At 44.2% G+C, this 14,251-nt stretch overlaps 1 protein-coding gene across 2 annotated transcripts; it reads left to right on the top strand.

Annotated features, from left to right (window-relative positions):
* The first annotated feature begins 24 nt into the window (after positions 1-24).
* On the top strand, positions 25-13,993 carry LOC102280776 (protein FAM228A). Of its 2 annotated transcripts, XR_011466012.1 has the most exons (8): positions 25-327; positions 938-1,046; positions 3,308-3,376; positions 4,305-4,496; positions 6,858-6,938; positions 8,473-8,560; positions 13,014-13,158; positions 13,853-13,993. XR_011466012.1 is itself a non-coding variant. In XM_070379203.1 (6 exons), the coding sequence occupies exons 1-6, from the start codon at positions 954-956 to the stop codon at positions 13,061-13,063; spliced, it is 573 nt and encodes a 190-aa protein (XP_070235304.1). In that variant the 5' UTR covers positions 25-953; the 3' UTR covers positions 13,064-13,203. The 2 variants fall into 2 exon arrangements, 1 of the variants encoding a protein (XP_070235304.1); XM_070379203.1 differs by lacking the exon at positions 13,853-13,993 and having other exon boundaries at positions 25-1,046; positions 13,014-13,203.
* The last annotated feature ends 258 nt before the right edge of the window (positions 13,994-14,251 follow it).

Below are 14,251 nucleotides of genomic sequence, written 5' to 3' on the forward strand. Positions count from 1 at the left end.
TAGAAAATTAAAAAACTCCTTTTGATTACCCACTAGCTGATTCTGGGTCTGCATGTCTGCCTCTGGCTCATGTTGAGTTTGACTCCTGCTCCCAGGAGCTCTGGAGAAGGAAATGGCGACCCACTCCAGTATTCTTGCCTGGAGAATCCCATGGACGGAGGAGCCTGGGGGGCTACAATCCAAGGGGTGGCAAAGAGTCGGACACGACTGAGCCACTTCACTCACTCACCCAGGAGCTCAGTAGGCGGGATCTGGAGCGCAGGAGAAGACAATTAGGTTTTCCTTGGGCAAAAGGGGCGCTTCTACTTGTAGCCCTAGATCATACAGGTAAATGGTACATTCTCTTTAGTAAACTTTACATGACCTACATTTTTTATTTAAAAAAAAAAGAAAGAAAACCTAGGGTGGACGGTTGAAAGGATTGGACGGTTGAAGGCCGGCTGGAGCGGAGGGGCTGGGGCGGCACGAGGCTGAGGATGTGGGGGGCCCGAGCTCCCCTCTTTGCTGACTTCCGGGTGGATAAGAGGCGTAGGCGGATTGAAGGAAGAGGGGTTGGGGTCTAAACAGGGGGCTTTAGCTTGTTTTTAGAAGGCGCTCCCTTTCCCCCTCCCAGAACGGTCAGTCCCCTGTGCCATTTCCGGATGGCCCTACGCTCGAGGTGGGGGGCAGGGAGCGGCCAGGCCCGCGACCACTCCAGCAGCCCCTCCACGGTGTGGCCCAGGCGGACCCTGAGGCGTTGCCTGGCTGGGTCCGCAAGGCCGCAGGTCAGGGAGCCTAACTAGTCACCCACTTTGTGAAACAGGTTTAGGGGCGCTGGAGGATTTTTTTGTTTTACTTAACCGAGACTATGAAGTGTTTAACCGCTCTCTGAGCTCAAAGACCTACACTTTTTCAACTGGACTCGCCTATCTCCTCAATTTACTCTTTCTCCCCTCAGGGATTGTATTATATATATGGCTGCCACAAAAATGTCCAACTGTGGTAAACATTTTGGGCCTGAACAATTAGAAAAGTGGCCAGAACTCGAGTCAGTCACGTTGATGGAGGTAAAATTATATGGTATTTAGGGGCCCGTCTTTTGGTGATGGGGCATAAATCCCTTGAAATTAAGATCTATTGTGTCTTAATCACAGTTGTTTTCCCCAGAACTAGAACAGCGCCTGGCACAGACTTGGTGCTTAAGAAATTCATCCAGTGGGAAAGGCAGGGGGCGGGGGTCACATTTGGCCCAGGGTGGTCGTCCTGTTTCCCGTGGTCAGGAAGGGTGAGGACGGCCACAGGGCAGCAGTGGATAATCACAGGGGTCCTGGAGCTGCCCTGCAGGAGAGCAGGGGAGGCCCAGCCTGCGCTTGCAGTTACTTCATGATACTTCAGGATCTGGTAAAGCAATGATTTTCTCATAAAGTTTCATTATCTTATAGAGAAGTTCTTGGATATTTCCCCTGTTTTTCCCCTTTTACTGTGGTGGCAGTAAGAGTGGTGAGATTGTGTGCGTGCGTGCATGCATGCGTGTACATGCACAGAAAAATACAGATTTCAAAAGTGCTGCTAGAAATCATTAACATCCTCCTTATATTTTCTTACAAAATCACCAAGAGGGAGCTGTTAAAACAAAAACAATTTCCTTTAAAAAAAAAAAGTTGGTTTGAAAATCTGCATATAACCAATAGTATGTATAACATTTGCTAATAGTGTTAATAGGATGGCTAAAAAATTGATTTCCCAAGATGATTGTTAGTGTATGTTTCTACTTCAGATAAATAGATTGATTATTCTAAATTTGTATTGTTGTATTAGGGGAAAACATTTAATTGTTTTACATGATTTTTCAATTATCATGTTAAAATAAGTTTAAGAAGGGTTTATTTTAAAGCAAGAGTCTGTTCATATTATCAGGAGAGTTTTATTTTGGAGAGGACCCTAGTAGCTATCTGAATATCATTTTAGATTTCATGCAAAGCTGTTATATCTACAAGTAAAAATACAACTGTCCCTTTCAAGATTTCTGTTATTCACAGAGTTAGTATTTGAGTGTGGGATTTAGTTCATTCTGATGCACTCACTGTGACAGAACTGAAAGAAAAGCCAGAGATTGAATAACATAGTTTTAAGAATCTATCACTTTTCAGTAGATAATTCTTTTAGGCAACAGCACTTCTCTTGCAGATACTTAATTTTTATTGCTTTTCCATTTGTTCCTACTTTCTTCTGTAAGAGTAAAGACTGGAAGATCAGTTCATAGTGATCCAAATGAAAAGCCCTAGAGTAAGGATTTAAGTGCATCAGCTTTACCCAAACTCATAATGGAAACAGCTAGTCCCTAAATGTAAAACCATCTTGGTTCTTAGCCAGGAGTTCCCAACTAACTGGCTCTGGTCCAGTCAAACTAAGTCAAACTTCTGCAGTTTTGACTTATAAGGAGGTTTTAACTTATAAAGAGACCTAGCAGAAGTCAGGGAACTTCAAGGGCTTTTAAAACATACCCACAGACTGCCTGTAAAGAGGCTTCATTTTATTGTTGTTCAGTCACTAAGTTGTGTCTTACTCTTTGTGACCCCTTGGACTGCAGCACACCAGGCTTCCCTGTCCTTCACTGTCTCCTGGAGTTTGCCCAAACTCATGTCCTTTGAGTTGGTGATGCCATCCAACTATCTCAACTTATGTCGCCCTCTTCTCCTGCTCTCAGTTTTTCCCAGCATCAAGGTCTTTCCCAGTGAGTTGGCTCTTCGCATCAGGTGGCCACAGTATTGGAGCTTCAGCTTCAGCATCAATCCTTCCAGTGAATATTCTGGGTTGATTTCCTTTAGGATTCACTGGTTTGATCTCCTTGCAGTCCAAGGGAATCTCAAGAGTCTTCTCCAGCACCACAATTCAAAAGCATCAATTCTTTGGCACTCAGCCTTCTGTATGGTCCAACTCTCAAATCCATACATGACTACTGGAAAAACCATAGCTTTGACTATACAGACCTTTGTCAGCAAAGTGGTATCTCTGCTTTTTAATACACTTTCTTGGTACTTTAAAAATCATGGTGTGATGTAAGAGATTTGTTTCAAAATAATCTAGTAGCAGGCAAGGGAGTGAGTAGGGATTTAGATGAAATAAGATTGACTGAATTGATCATTCTTGGACCTGGGTGATGGGTTCATGGAGAATTGTGTTTGAACATTTCCATAATAAGTTACAAAATATGTTTTGAGGTACAGATGTTAGATTCACACTTAAATTATTGGTAAAATACATTGAGTTTTGTCACAGGCTTGTTTATTTAGGATCTACATCTTAATATTTAATTCTATAATTTTAGGCATTAGCCAGAGAAGACATTGATGAAGCTGTATATGCAATATTATTTAGAGAAAATTGTATTGCAAAGGTAAGAGTTGGCTACAGAGTGGATTCTAAGTGTGTTCTAGATAAGCAAGAGTGATATAGAGCAGTGTGGCCAAGAGGATGTTACCATGTCAGAGAGAGTCATTTTTTCTGGGAGAATGAGCCTCCCTTGAATCACCCATTGATACTACATAGATCTGAGCTGGTGCTTTCTCCTTGCAGGATCACTAAGAGGTCAGGTTTCCCAGATTTATCCTTAAGGGATCTGAGAGATTATTCTAACTACTCCCCTGGTACTGAATAGAAATTTTTGCCTAGAACTTACCTCACTCTCTTATGTTCCCACATCACAGTGGGGAGCTATAAAGCCACGAGAAATGAATTAGTATTTAAGGGTAATGACCAATCAGTACTGATCATCACTATGGAATTAACAAATTTAAGGAGGTTTTCATCTCAGTGAGAGGTATACAATACCTGAACGTTTGTACTGTGACATAGTGTATAAAGGAGGTTCACATATATATTCTCATATGAGCCTCAAAAGACGAAGGTGGGTTTACCCTCAGAGAGAAAGAGAGGTGTTGAGTCAAGTCTGGTGCTCTTATTCCTCTACCACTTTTATCACAGACTTTACTGATGATAAAGGCTGGAGATGAGGAGTGGTGACCAGGGAATGCTTTGAATCCTGAAAAGCACAGTTTCCTGAGTTAGGAAGGGTTTGGATGTGGTTTGGTCTGGAGGCACTGTTGTGGTGTAAACTGTCCATGGGTTCTGCATGCTCTATGCTCTCAGCTTCTCTTTCTGAACTTTAGTCTGTTCTTTGATTATCTTATTCTGTGACTTTGCAGCCTGAATGTGCTGAGAGTTTAGGAGTGAGAACAAGTGTCCCCCCCAACTTATTCAGATTAAAATAAATGTAAAACCTCTTAGTAACTTGTTTTCTTTCCTTGTTTGTATCACTTCATTAGAGACTGGATACGTATTTTCAGCATCTGGATGCCTTTAAGGAAAGAAAAAAAGAGCTGTTGCATAAAAAATGGACTGAAAATGTCGCAAAGCCTCTTCAGCAAAGAATTATGGAAAAAGTAATTTCATATAAAGCGTTGGAGAAAACAAAACAAGAGAATTTTGAATATTTTTTAAAGCACACAAATAAAACGGTACTGAGAGATTTTTTTAGTGAAATATTATTTGAAAATTTGGGCTGATATTTTCATTGATTATGCAGATTCTCAAATTTGTTTTTGTATCTAAGATGAATTCATGGAACTGTAAAACAGCCTACTGCATTTTTAAATCCAAAGTTTAAGGTAGAGGGAACAGAAGTGTTTATTTGGAACTAGATTTATCAGGCATGCTTTTTGGTGATTGTTAATAATGTAACGGGCTTAAGCTGTAAGAACATTTATTGGTTACTCAATAAGAAACAGAGGGGTTTGTGGTCTCATGGTGAGTTCTGGAAGTCTAAGAATGTCATTAATAACCCAGTTTTGTTTTGTTTTTTTCCTGTTCTGATATCCTGAGTATTTTCAGTCTATGCCCATCATCCTCACATTTGTAAGCACATTTGGTTTCTTATAGCTCTGGGTATTAGGCAGGAAGAAAGGGTGAGAAATGATGTCTGAGGGCCCATTTCTTACATCTTATCCTTTGATCAGGAAGCAAAAAGTCTTCAGAAGCTCCTAGCAGATTTCCCCTTAGGGGTCATTGTCCATAAACCAGGTCACATTAGAAGTCCTAGTTAAAAGCAGAGCTGGGCAGGTATGTGTGGCTTTCCAGTCTCTTCAGTACGTTGTGGGTGAAGGAGAGGGGACTTCTCCACAGCTATTGAGTTAGCAACCATTAGGTGAAGGGACCTCCAGTTTCTATCCTCTGTTTCTCAGTTTTATTAAATGAGAACAAATTTTGGCTTCTTCTATGGAAGATTTTTCTCTCTTTAACTTTGAAATCAGGACTCTCTTTTGAAATTGAGGCCCACCTAAATTTCCACATATTCAGCAGAGATCTAGAGTAATGTGACTGGAATACTAGAGATGTAAGTATATTTAATGAGCAAAATTTCTGGATGTGTACACTAAATACATCTTCCTAAGCACCCTAATGGAGAAGGCAATGGCACCCCACTCCAGTACTCTTGCCTGGAAAATCTCATGGACGGAGGAGCCTGGTAGGCTACAGTCCATGGGGTCACTAAGAGTCGGACACAACTAAGCGACTTCACTTTCACTTTTCACTTTCATGCATTGGAGAAGGAAATGGCAACCCACTCCAGTGTTATTGCCTGGAGAATCCCAGGGACAGGGGAGCCTGGTGGGCTGCCATCTGTGGGGTTGCGCAGAGTCGGACAAGACTGAAGCGACTTAGCAGCAGCAGCAGCAAGCACCCTAAGAGGCAGAGCTCAAGGGTAAATCCAGGTCACTTTGAAACAAAGTGCAAAGTCTTACAAGTATGTGCAAAAATGTGATTGCACAAGCATACAATGAGAAAGCCATGCCTTAGAAAAACCATGTGTTGAAGTCAAGTGATTTAAAATGACACAGTAAATTCAATGTGAGTCAGCCATGTGAGCTGGCTTCCAAGAAATCATCCAAGCTTTTAGGCAGTATTGAGAGGCAGTGCTCTGAGTGGGAAATGTTGGGTCCAGCCTGTCCACCCACGGACAGTCACCAGTTACAGAACCCTTAGAAAAGGGTACAGGCTTGACAACACTTCACAGGAGGAAAAGTGGAAAAAAATATATAGCGAGTTTAGCCTAGGGAAGAGATGACATGAGGGGAAATGAAATCTTTTAAGTATGTATTGTAAAAGGCTGACGCGGATGAAGACTAGATGTATTTTGTGTTGCTTCATGGGGAGAACTGGCAGTGACAAGGCAGACTTCAGCTCTGTTCTAAGGACAAGCTTCCTAGTGGTTAGAATGACCAAGAGAGTATCTGCCTAATGGAGCAGAGCTGTGCTGTGCTTAGTTGCTCAGTTGTGTCTGACTCTTTGCGACCCCGTGGACTGTAGCCCACCAGGCCCTTCTGTCCATGGGGATTCTCCAGGCATGAATACTGGAGTGGGTTGCCATGCCCTCTCCAAGGGATCTTTCCAACCCAGAGATCAAACCCAGGGTCTCCTGCATTGCAGGCGGATTCTTGACCATCTAAACCACCAGGGAAGCCCAAGAGTACTGGAGTGGGTAGTCTGTCCCTTCTCCAGGGGATCTTCCTGTAATCGAACCAGGATCTCCTGCATTGTAGGTGGATTCTTTACCAGCTGAGCTACCAGGGAAGCCCTCATGAAGCAGAGAAGTTCCTCAAATAAGGCTAGTGAGTGACTTGAGACTAAAGCTGGATGATTTCTTCTTCCAGAAGGTAGTGGACTCTCAGTGCAGTCCAGATTACTTCTAAGGTTTCTCTGAACCCTTTGAATCTATGATTTTATATAAAAAATGGAATAAAGTATTTGGCTTTTTTGAATCTTGCAAAAACACACTTGTATGTAGTGCTTTGCTCTTAAGTGTACTTTTTTGTTTAAAGGAAATTATATTTGGAGACTTTTATGATCCTGAAGTATACAATCCTTTTTATATGACAAAAAAGGACCCAAATTATGGAAAGGTAAGTACATTACCTATTATTATCTATTTATTCTTAGAAGCTCTGGGGTTGGGGAAAACCTGGTTGTTTTAGAAGTCTTATAGTTATTCTGCATTCACTTAAAACAAAATCCACAAAAGCATTTCCCCTGAGTTTTAGATTAAGAACCCAAAGTAATTTTGATCACTTGGGAATGAACATTGTGGAAAAGGCACATATGTGTGTGTGATAATTCATTTGTTCATTCAGTCCTCTATCCACTCACATTCAGCAACTGGAAGCCCAGGAGGTCGGGGAAGGTAAGTGGACAGTGAATGTGACAGGAGTGTCACAGAACCAGCGCAGGGAGAGCTCCTTCATGGAAGAGGTGGATGGAGGGACGCAGGAAAGGCTGTCCAGGAGCCAGTAGTTGAGCTTGTAATGCATCTTCACCTTTTACACTGACAGTATAGGTATTACCATTTTGAGATGTAGGTTTCACGTGTTTTACTCTTGCATAGCAGAAGTGGCCACCTGATCTCTGAAGAGGAAAGTGGTTTATTTTTGCTTCTCCCCGAAAACTAAGGCCGGTCATGGTTGTGAAGATAGGAAGGTCTTTTTGGCTCTGGGGGACTCACTGAGTATTCTGTTGGGGAGTCACTATGCTGTTTCCTCATTCAGTGGCTGTTGTCCTTGCAAATAGCATTGGGTCAAGATCAAGTGTGTGGGGAAGTAAAAAGGGGGAATAGTTCTTCTGTCTAAAGCTTATACTCAGGATGCGGAGGGAGGGAGAAAACCACCTTCCTCCATGGCCTCTGTAGCTGGCCCTGGACCTCAGCATGTACTGTTCTCCTGCCCTGAGGTTCTCACAGGCCCTTAGAGACCAGTGGTCAGCCCTCAAGGAGTGCCCTTCCTCCCAAGCTGGCTTAGAGCTCTGCCTTGTGCTCCCAGGGCTTCCTTGGTGATTCAGATGGTAAAGCGTCTGCCTGCAATGTGGGAGACCTGGGTTCAATCCCTGGGTTGGGAAGATACCCTGGAGAAGGAAATGGCAACCCACTCCTGTACTCTTGCCTGGAAAATCACATGGACGGAAGAGCCTCATAGGCTATAGTCCATGGGGTCACAAAGAGTCGGACATGACTGAGTGACTTTCTTTCTTTCTTTCTTTTTGTGCTCCTAAAGCAGCTAAGCTGATGCCTCTCACGACGAGGTAGTTGTCATCCTTGACTTGTCTGTTCTAGACTGAGAGATTCCTGAATACAGGACCCCGCTGGGAGGCAGCCACCCCTGCAGTTGCATCAGCAGATACTTGTTGACTAATGCATTGATACTGTAGAACTCTTAACGGGAGTATGTGTCTTCTCTTTGGGTAGCCCTTGCTCCATTCAGCCACTTAAGGCTCAGTGAAATATTCTTGGGTGAGGCGGGTGGCATTTATGCTTCCCTTGCTCTGTATGACATTACTCCTGGGTCCTTGTTCTCAGCTGCTTTAGCGTATAGTAAGGCCACACTCGAATGCTTCAGACAGATTTAAAACAAATTGTACTTGGGTCCTCAGAGAGTCATTTTCTTGCAGGTTGCGGTCCCACCATTCTGTGATCCTCTGTTTATAAGACAGCAAGAGACAGATGAAGAGCAGAGAGCTGTTTTTCAGTACACGACAGGTACTTTGTGATCACGGGGCTTCACCTTTAGAGACTTCAGTTCTCTAGTGATCTCCTACCGCAAGGGTGACTGGAGCTGACCTTAAAGGTGTTGATTTAGATTTTTATCTTCCTGTAGGAAAACGATGTACCTTAAAAGAATTTAAAGAGCTAGAGAAGGCCAGGCAGTGCCGGGGACCAGCCCCGGCTGATCCAGGGTATTCGAAGGAGAGACGGTGTAGGCGAGGATCAGGATACAATAGCTTCAATTAGATATTAATTAAAGATATAAAGAGTAATAGAATAAGGATAGCTCAGTAGGAAAATTCAGTGGAGAAAAGAGGCTGAGTAGCTTGGTTTACGCGGGAGACCAATAAAACTTCAAGACAAGAAGCTTGCACCACTTACGTGAGGCCGCAGGCGCCCTTCCGCTCTCCCGAAGGAGAGGAGACACTGAGGCCTCCCGGTCGGATCTTAGAAGCCCAGGCATAATTAGTAAGCATGGTGGGTTCCAAGCTCCCAGATGGAGACTCAACCAGAGTGAGAGAGAGAGCGACATGGGGAGACCAGTATTTCGAGAAACTGGTCCCAATTCTTTATTTTCCAGAGTCTGTTTTTATACACTGAGATGTTATACAAAAGTCACGTGGGGACAGCAGTCCTGACTTTTATCAAAGTCAGGTGCTTCATACAAATGTATACAGAGGTCTTAGGGGTGTTACATCATCTTCTGGCCAGGGGGGCCTGCTGACAATTTATGACCCTCTCCTTGTGACAGCGGTCAGTCAATCAGGACACTTATTTCTCCAGGGCTGATTATTCTCAAAACAGACGCCACCCAAATAAAGTTACATTCCTACAGGGTGAGGGTGTAGTGGGTTTTAGTTAAGGAAAGAATTTACTTAGCCTAAGGTCTAACGTGATTAATATCAAAGGTTAATACTTATTCCTTCTATATATTCATTAATGTGTGTAAGGGCAGGGGATATGGAGACTTAGCAACAAACATTGGCTCAACAAATGAAAAACCCTTCACCAACACAATTTCTAATTAGCCCATTATACTTATACTAATAGTTTTCTAACTTTTCTAAGGAACCTGTTTTTAGAGGGTTTAAAGCATCTTGTGCCTCTCACGGTTGGGAGGCTGTGAGCAATCACATGTGGCTGGACGAGCCTGTCAGGCAGGCTAGAGAACCTTCAGAGGAGTTTGTAGGTTAAAACACTCTTATCACGCCCAGGAATTATTATTAACTGGAGCTCTAGGTTAACTCCTTCTCCGAAAGAGGTGGTGGGGGACAGCCCCCCGTAAAGTCAGAGGTGTAGGTAAGAGCACAAAGTAGTAAAGTAGTCAGGCTCTGGTTATGGGGGTAGACGCTCGAGGATTTCCAGGGGGACTCCTGAGGCTCGATCCCGCCTTTGCATATGTCGAGCCTCCTTTCTCATGACCTTTGCCATGGGCGGAGTACCTCACTCTGGCCCCCAACAAGGCAGTATGCCAGACTGCCCCAGTTCACGTTCAGTCTCCACAGCATGGTTTCAAAGGACAGGCCCAAAGCCTCTGTGAGGCCTGTGGGAAGCAAAACACACAGCAAATGCAGGTAAAGGTCTTTTTGCTGTGGCCGGAGTTTGGCCTGGGTATGTTACACAGCTGGAGTCACACAGCATGTAGCCTTTTCAAGACTTTACTTTCATTTTTGAAGGCTGTTCTCACAGGATTAAGAATGTTAGGTTGGCAGATATTTTCTTTCAACATATATCCCTGTCTTGTGCTCTTAAAATTGCCCATCCTGCTATTGTTCTTCTGGAGACAGTTATCTTTTTATCTGGATGCTTTTAACATTTTCTTGTTGTCTTTGATTTTCAGTAGTTTTCTATGATGTCCCTAGGTGTGGATTTTTTTTTTTTTTTGAATCTAATTGGCATTTATGGGTCTTTTTGTATCTGTAAAGTGATGTCTTCAGTCAGTTCAGGGAAGTTTTCATTCATTTTCTCTTTGTTACCTCTGCCATATACTGTTTTCTTTCTGAATTCCAGTTAACCGTATTTTAGATTTTCTCACTGTAACTTCCCTGTCTCTTACCCTTTCTTGTGTCATTTCCAAGTTGCTCCAAATTTAATTCTAGGTATTTTTACTCTTTATCTCTTCGGTTGTATCTAACCATCTGTTGTTAAATCCATCCACTGAGTTTTTATTTTCAATTGTTTTATTTTTATAGTTCAAGCATCTTACTTTGTTCCTTTTCAGAGAAGTTGTGAGGAAGGCTGTGGAGATCCTCAGGGCCTGGAGGATCTCCACCCCTGATGGGGAAACCTAGTTCCAGTGCCCTGGTTTGACTTTCCCCCATCCCCAGGGAGGGGGTTTGTTCAGAACAAGGTTAACTACCCACTTTCCAGGACAGCACCAGGCCTGGGAGGGAAAATCTGCCAAAGATATGCTGGGAGGATGGAGGAATCAGTCCCTGCTACCTGATGTTGACCAAAGCTCTGAGACCGACAGCTCCCTCTGAAGGACTGTTTCCTCTGGAAGAACTGCTCCACTGCTGGCCAGTGACTTTAAAACAGGAATTTTGTGGGGCTTGAAGGGGCTGAATTTTTTTTATTTTCTCTTAAGTTGTTGCAGTAGGAGCATTGGCCTTTGCAAACTTTCTACAGCAAAAGAAAAAAAAAAAAGCATCCCTGTCGTGTCTGTCATATTCTCTTGGTGTTTCCTTTTTATCCCCCATCCTGAGTTTTGCTGGAATGAACAACACTACTTTGTTTCTGCTTTCCTGTGATTTAAAAGTTTTGTGTTCTATTTCTGGTTTCATGGTTTGTTTTTTTTTTTTACAAATTTTAACAAATATTTTTATTTAAACATCAATAATTATATAACTCCTCATCCCCTAGCAAGGCAAAGCCTTTATATTGCTTTATTTCCTCATCTCCCCTCTCTGGCTCCTCAGCCTTTATAGACGGTCACATTTCTTTAGTTGATATTCTGCCTTTGAGTCTGTCTCTTCTGATGGACCCTCCACCTCACAGCCAGAGGAATCTCTTCAAAGTGATCAACCTCCCAAACTAAAAACCCTTTAGTAGATTCCCATAACCATTCCAATAACGTCCAGCCCAACTAGCACATAAGGTGCTCTCTGGGCCGTGCTACCTTTTCTGGCTTTGTCTAAAAAAATCCCCTCTCTAAAGAAAAGAAATATGACAAAGCACAGAAATATGTGGATCAAGTCAGCACTTGGGGGATTATCGCTTGGCTGTTCCTCTGCTCCCCTTCCTGCCTCCTCTCTCTGCAGCAAGCTCCCTGAGGGCAGGGGTTGCTAATGTATCTTGGTGTTCCCAGCACTTAGCTGCAAGATAGCAGATGAGGAGTCAGTACTTGTGGGATGAATGAATGGAGGAGTGGAGGTGAAGGTGATTTCCATAGAGAGGCCTTGGCTTCCCGGGCAGGGATGGAGACAGCCCTGGGAAACCTTCCGAGAGGATGCACCTGTGGGTGCCTCAAATTGCTGTTCAATAAAGTAATAAAAGGACTTAAGAGTGAGGTAACTTTGTTAGAGACAGTTTGATCAAAAAAAGTGGAGTCCTTCTCAAGTTGAAAAAAAAGGGAAGGGGGCCTGGGTATGTTAGAAAGCACCCATCTCTCATGGAAGCCACAGTCAGTGTCTCCATCTGTTCAGGCTGCGGTAACAGGAGCTGACACTGGGTGGCTTATAAATGACAGAAATATATTTCTCTTGGTGGAGGCAGGGAAATTCAAGATCAAAGTGCTGGCAGATTCAGAGTCTGGTGAGGACTGGCTTCCTGATTCAGACACTGAGTCTTCTCACTGGTGGAAAGGGTGACGGCACTCTCAGGCCTGTTTCACAAGGTCATTAATCCCATTCAGGAGGGCTCTGCCCTCATGACCTAATCACCTCCCAAAGGCCCCACCTCCTAATACCATCACTTTGCTGGTGGGGTTTCAACATATGAATTGTGAGGGGACACAGTCAGACCTTGGCAGTCAGAAAGATAGCCAGGCTTCTTAAGGTACCACAAGGTCACTCCTTGCCTCTCTGGGACTTGATGGATGATGGATGTGGGGCATCTATCATAGCTTCTCTTTGTGAACCTGCTTCGTTTCTCTTTCTCTGCTTTTTTGTGCATGTCCTGGAAAATGGATGCCCTGGTTCTGCCTTTCTGGTTTGAGCCCTCTGAGGCTGCCTGAAGGTCCTCTGTCCCAATTACAACTCTAGGGACTGAGGCTCTGGGTCGCAGGCCTCAGCTACAGCCGTAGAAGGTCACATGACTCACCGCCTAAGGATGGAGCCTGCGGGGGTGTGGGTGGGGGCAGACTGATCGACAGCCACCAAGTGATGTTTTCTCAGTCTCTCATTTTCATGAAGTGAGTGCTGAGTTCACTAAATTTTCAGGCAATTATTGAATGGTACAATTCTATTTATACTGAGTTGAAATCATTTTCTTCTACTATTCTTTATAGTCCTGAAAAGCCTGTCTGTGCAGAAGAGAAATTTCCACCTTATAAGGTGAAAATGACTAGTGACGTAAATCAAACTGTTTTTCAAAGGCGGTTTTATTCCTCGAAGATCAGCCAGGAGAGTAAAAGGCATGAGAAGAAGGGCCTGGTGAGCAGAGATTGCGGGGGTGGTGCAGGGCGGGGATGGTACAGCTGTGTAACACCCACCAGAGAGCACTGACAGACCCCTCCATCTCAGACTCCAAGGGCAGAGCAGGCAGTGGCCAAAGAAGGGGCTGAAAAAGAGGCGGCAGAGGAAGTGGTGGGGTCTCCTCGAGCTCAGTTCTGTTGCAGAGATGGGCTTCCTTCCACAAGACAGCCTTGGGCGAAGACACTCAGACAAGAGGCAGGTTGTGGGGCCCTGGACCCCACTGTCGGGGGACAGGTTGTGCCCTTCATAAGGGGAGAGACCACCTGCTCAGAGAGGATCCACCTGCTAAGGCTTCCTCAGCTCTTTTTTCCTGAGTTTTTGCTCTCCCATTTTCCTACCATTTACTACTTATTACATCCAAACTAGACCAGATTTTTTTTCTCCATAGTTTAGTCACAGTAGGTGGGAATCTTTTGAAATGAAATTTATACTTAAAAAATTAGGGCAAAATGATAGATAAGATATATAAAAAGCATAGACAGGCAGGGGAGTTTCATGTGCAGATTTCCTGCCCAGAGCTCACAGCCCTAGGGCACAGCTGACAGCTCAGCCTATCCCCCCGATACTGCCTGGAAGATGTCAGCTGGGATGGGCCGGGAAGTTCCTTCCTGTCCTTCCCCACCCCTCACCCAACTCTTCTCTTCTCCCACAGGCTTTAGGAACCGGACAGCACAGACCCCGCTCCTGGGCGGCAGGAGAAGGCCAGCAGAGGCGCAGGTCACAGCCTGTGGACAGAAGAGTGATGACCGCAGAGGTCCTGGGGCAGCACCTGGCCGCCCTGCAGCTGGGAGACAGGTGAGGCGGAGCCGCGCCCGGACCAGCGCCCGGACCATTTGTAATAAATGGTTTCCAGTATCTGTACAGCAGTTAAAATGTTGTCAACATTTTTTCTCTCCAGAAGTGGAATATTGCAAGGAATATCCAACTAATAACAGTTACAGTTTATCAAGCTCTGGTTGTGAATCAGGAACTGTGTACTTTGCATGCATTTAAAAGTTTTCCCAGCAAGGTAGTACCGGTTACGTGAAGTTCAGAGGTTCAGTAACTCGCT

The sequence above is a fragment of the Bos mutus genome, chromosome 11 (assembly GCF_027580195.1).
Source record: "Bos mutus isolate GX-2022 chromosome 11, NWIPB_WYAK_1.1, whole genome shotgun sequence".
Lineage (NCBI taxonomy): Eukaryota > Metazoa > Chordata > Mammalia > Artiodactyla > Bovidae > Bos > Bos mutus.

What these genes read in the sequence shown, in the direction of transcription:
- LOC102280776 (XM_070379203.1), top strand. Translation starts at nt 954, where the DNA reads ATGGCTGCCACAAAAATGTCCAACTGTGGTAAACATTTTGGGCCTGAA. An exon ending in GAGAAAATTGTATTGCAAAG is followed by an intron (nt 3,377 to 4,304) that starts GTAAGAGTTGGC and finishes TCACTTCATTAG; the next exon opens with AGACTGGATACGTATTTTCA. An exon ending in TGTTTTTCAGTACACGACAG is followed by an intron (nt 8,561 to 13,013) that starts GTACTTTGTGAT and finishes TATTCTTTATAG; the next exon opens with TCCTGAAAAGCCTGTCTGTG.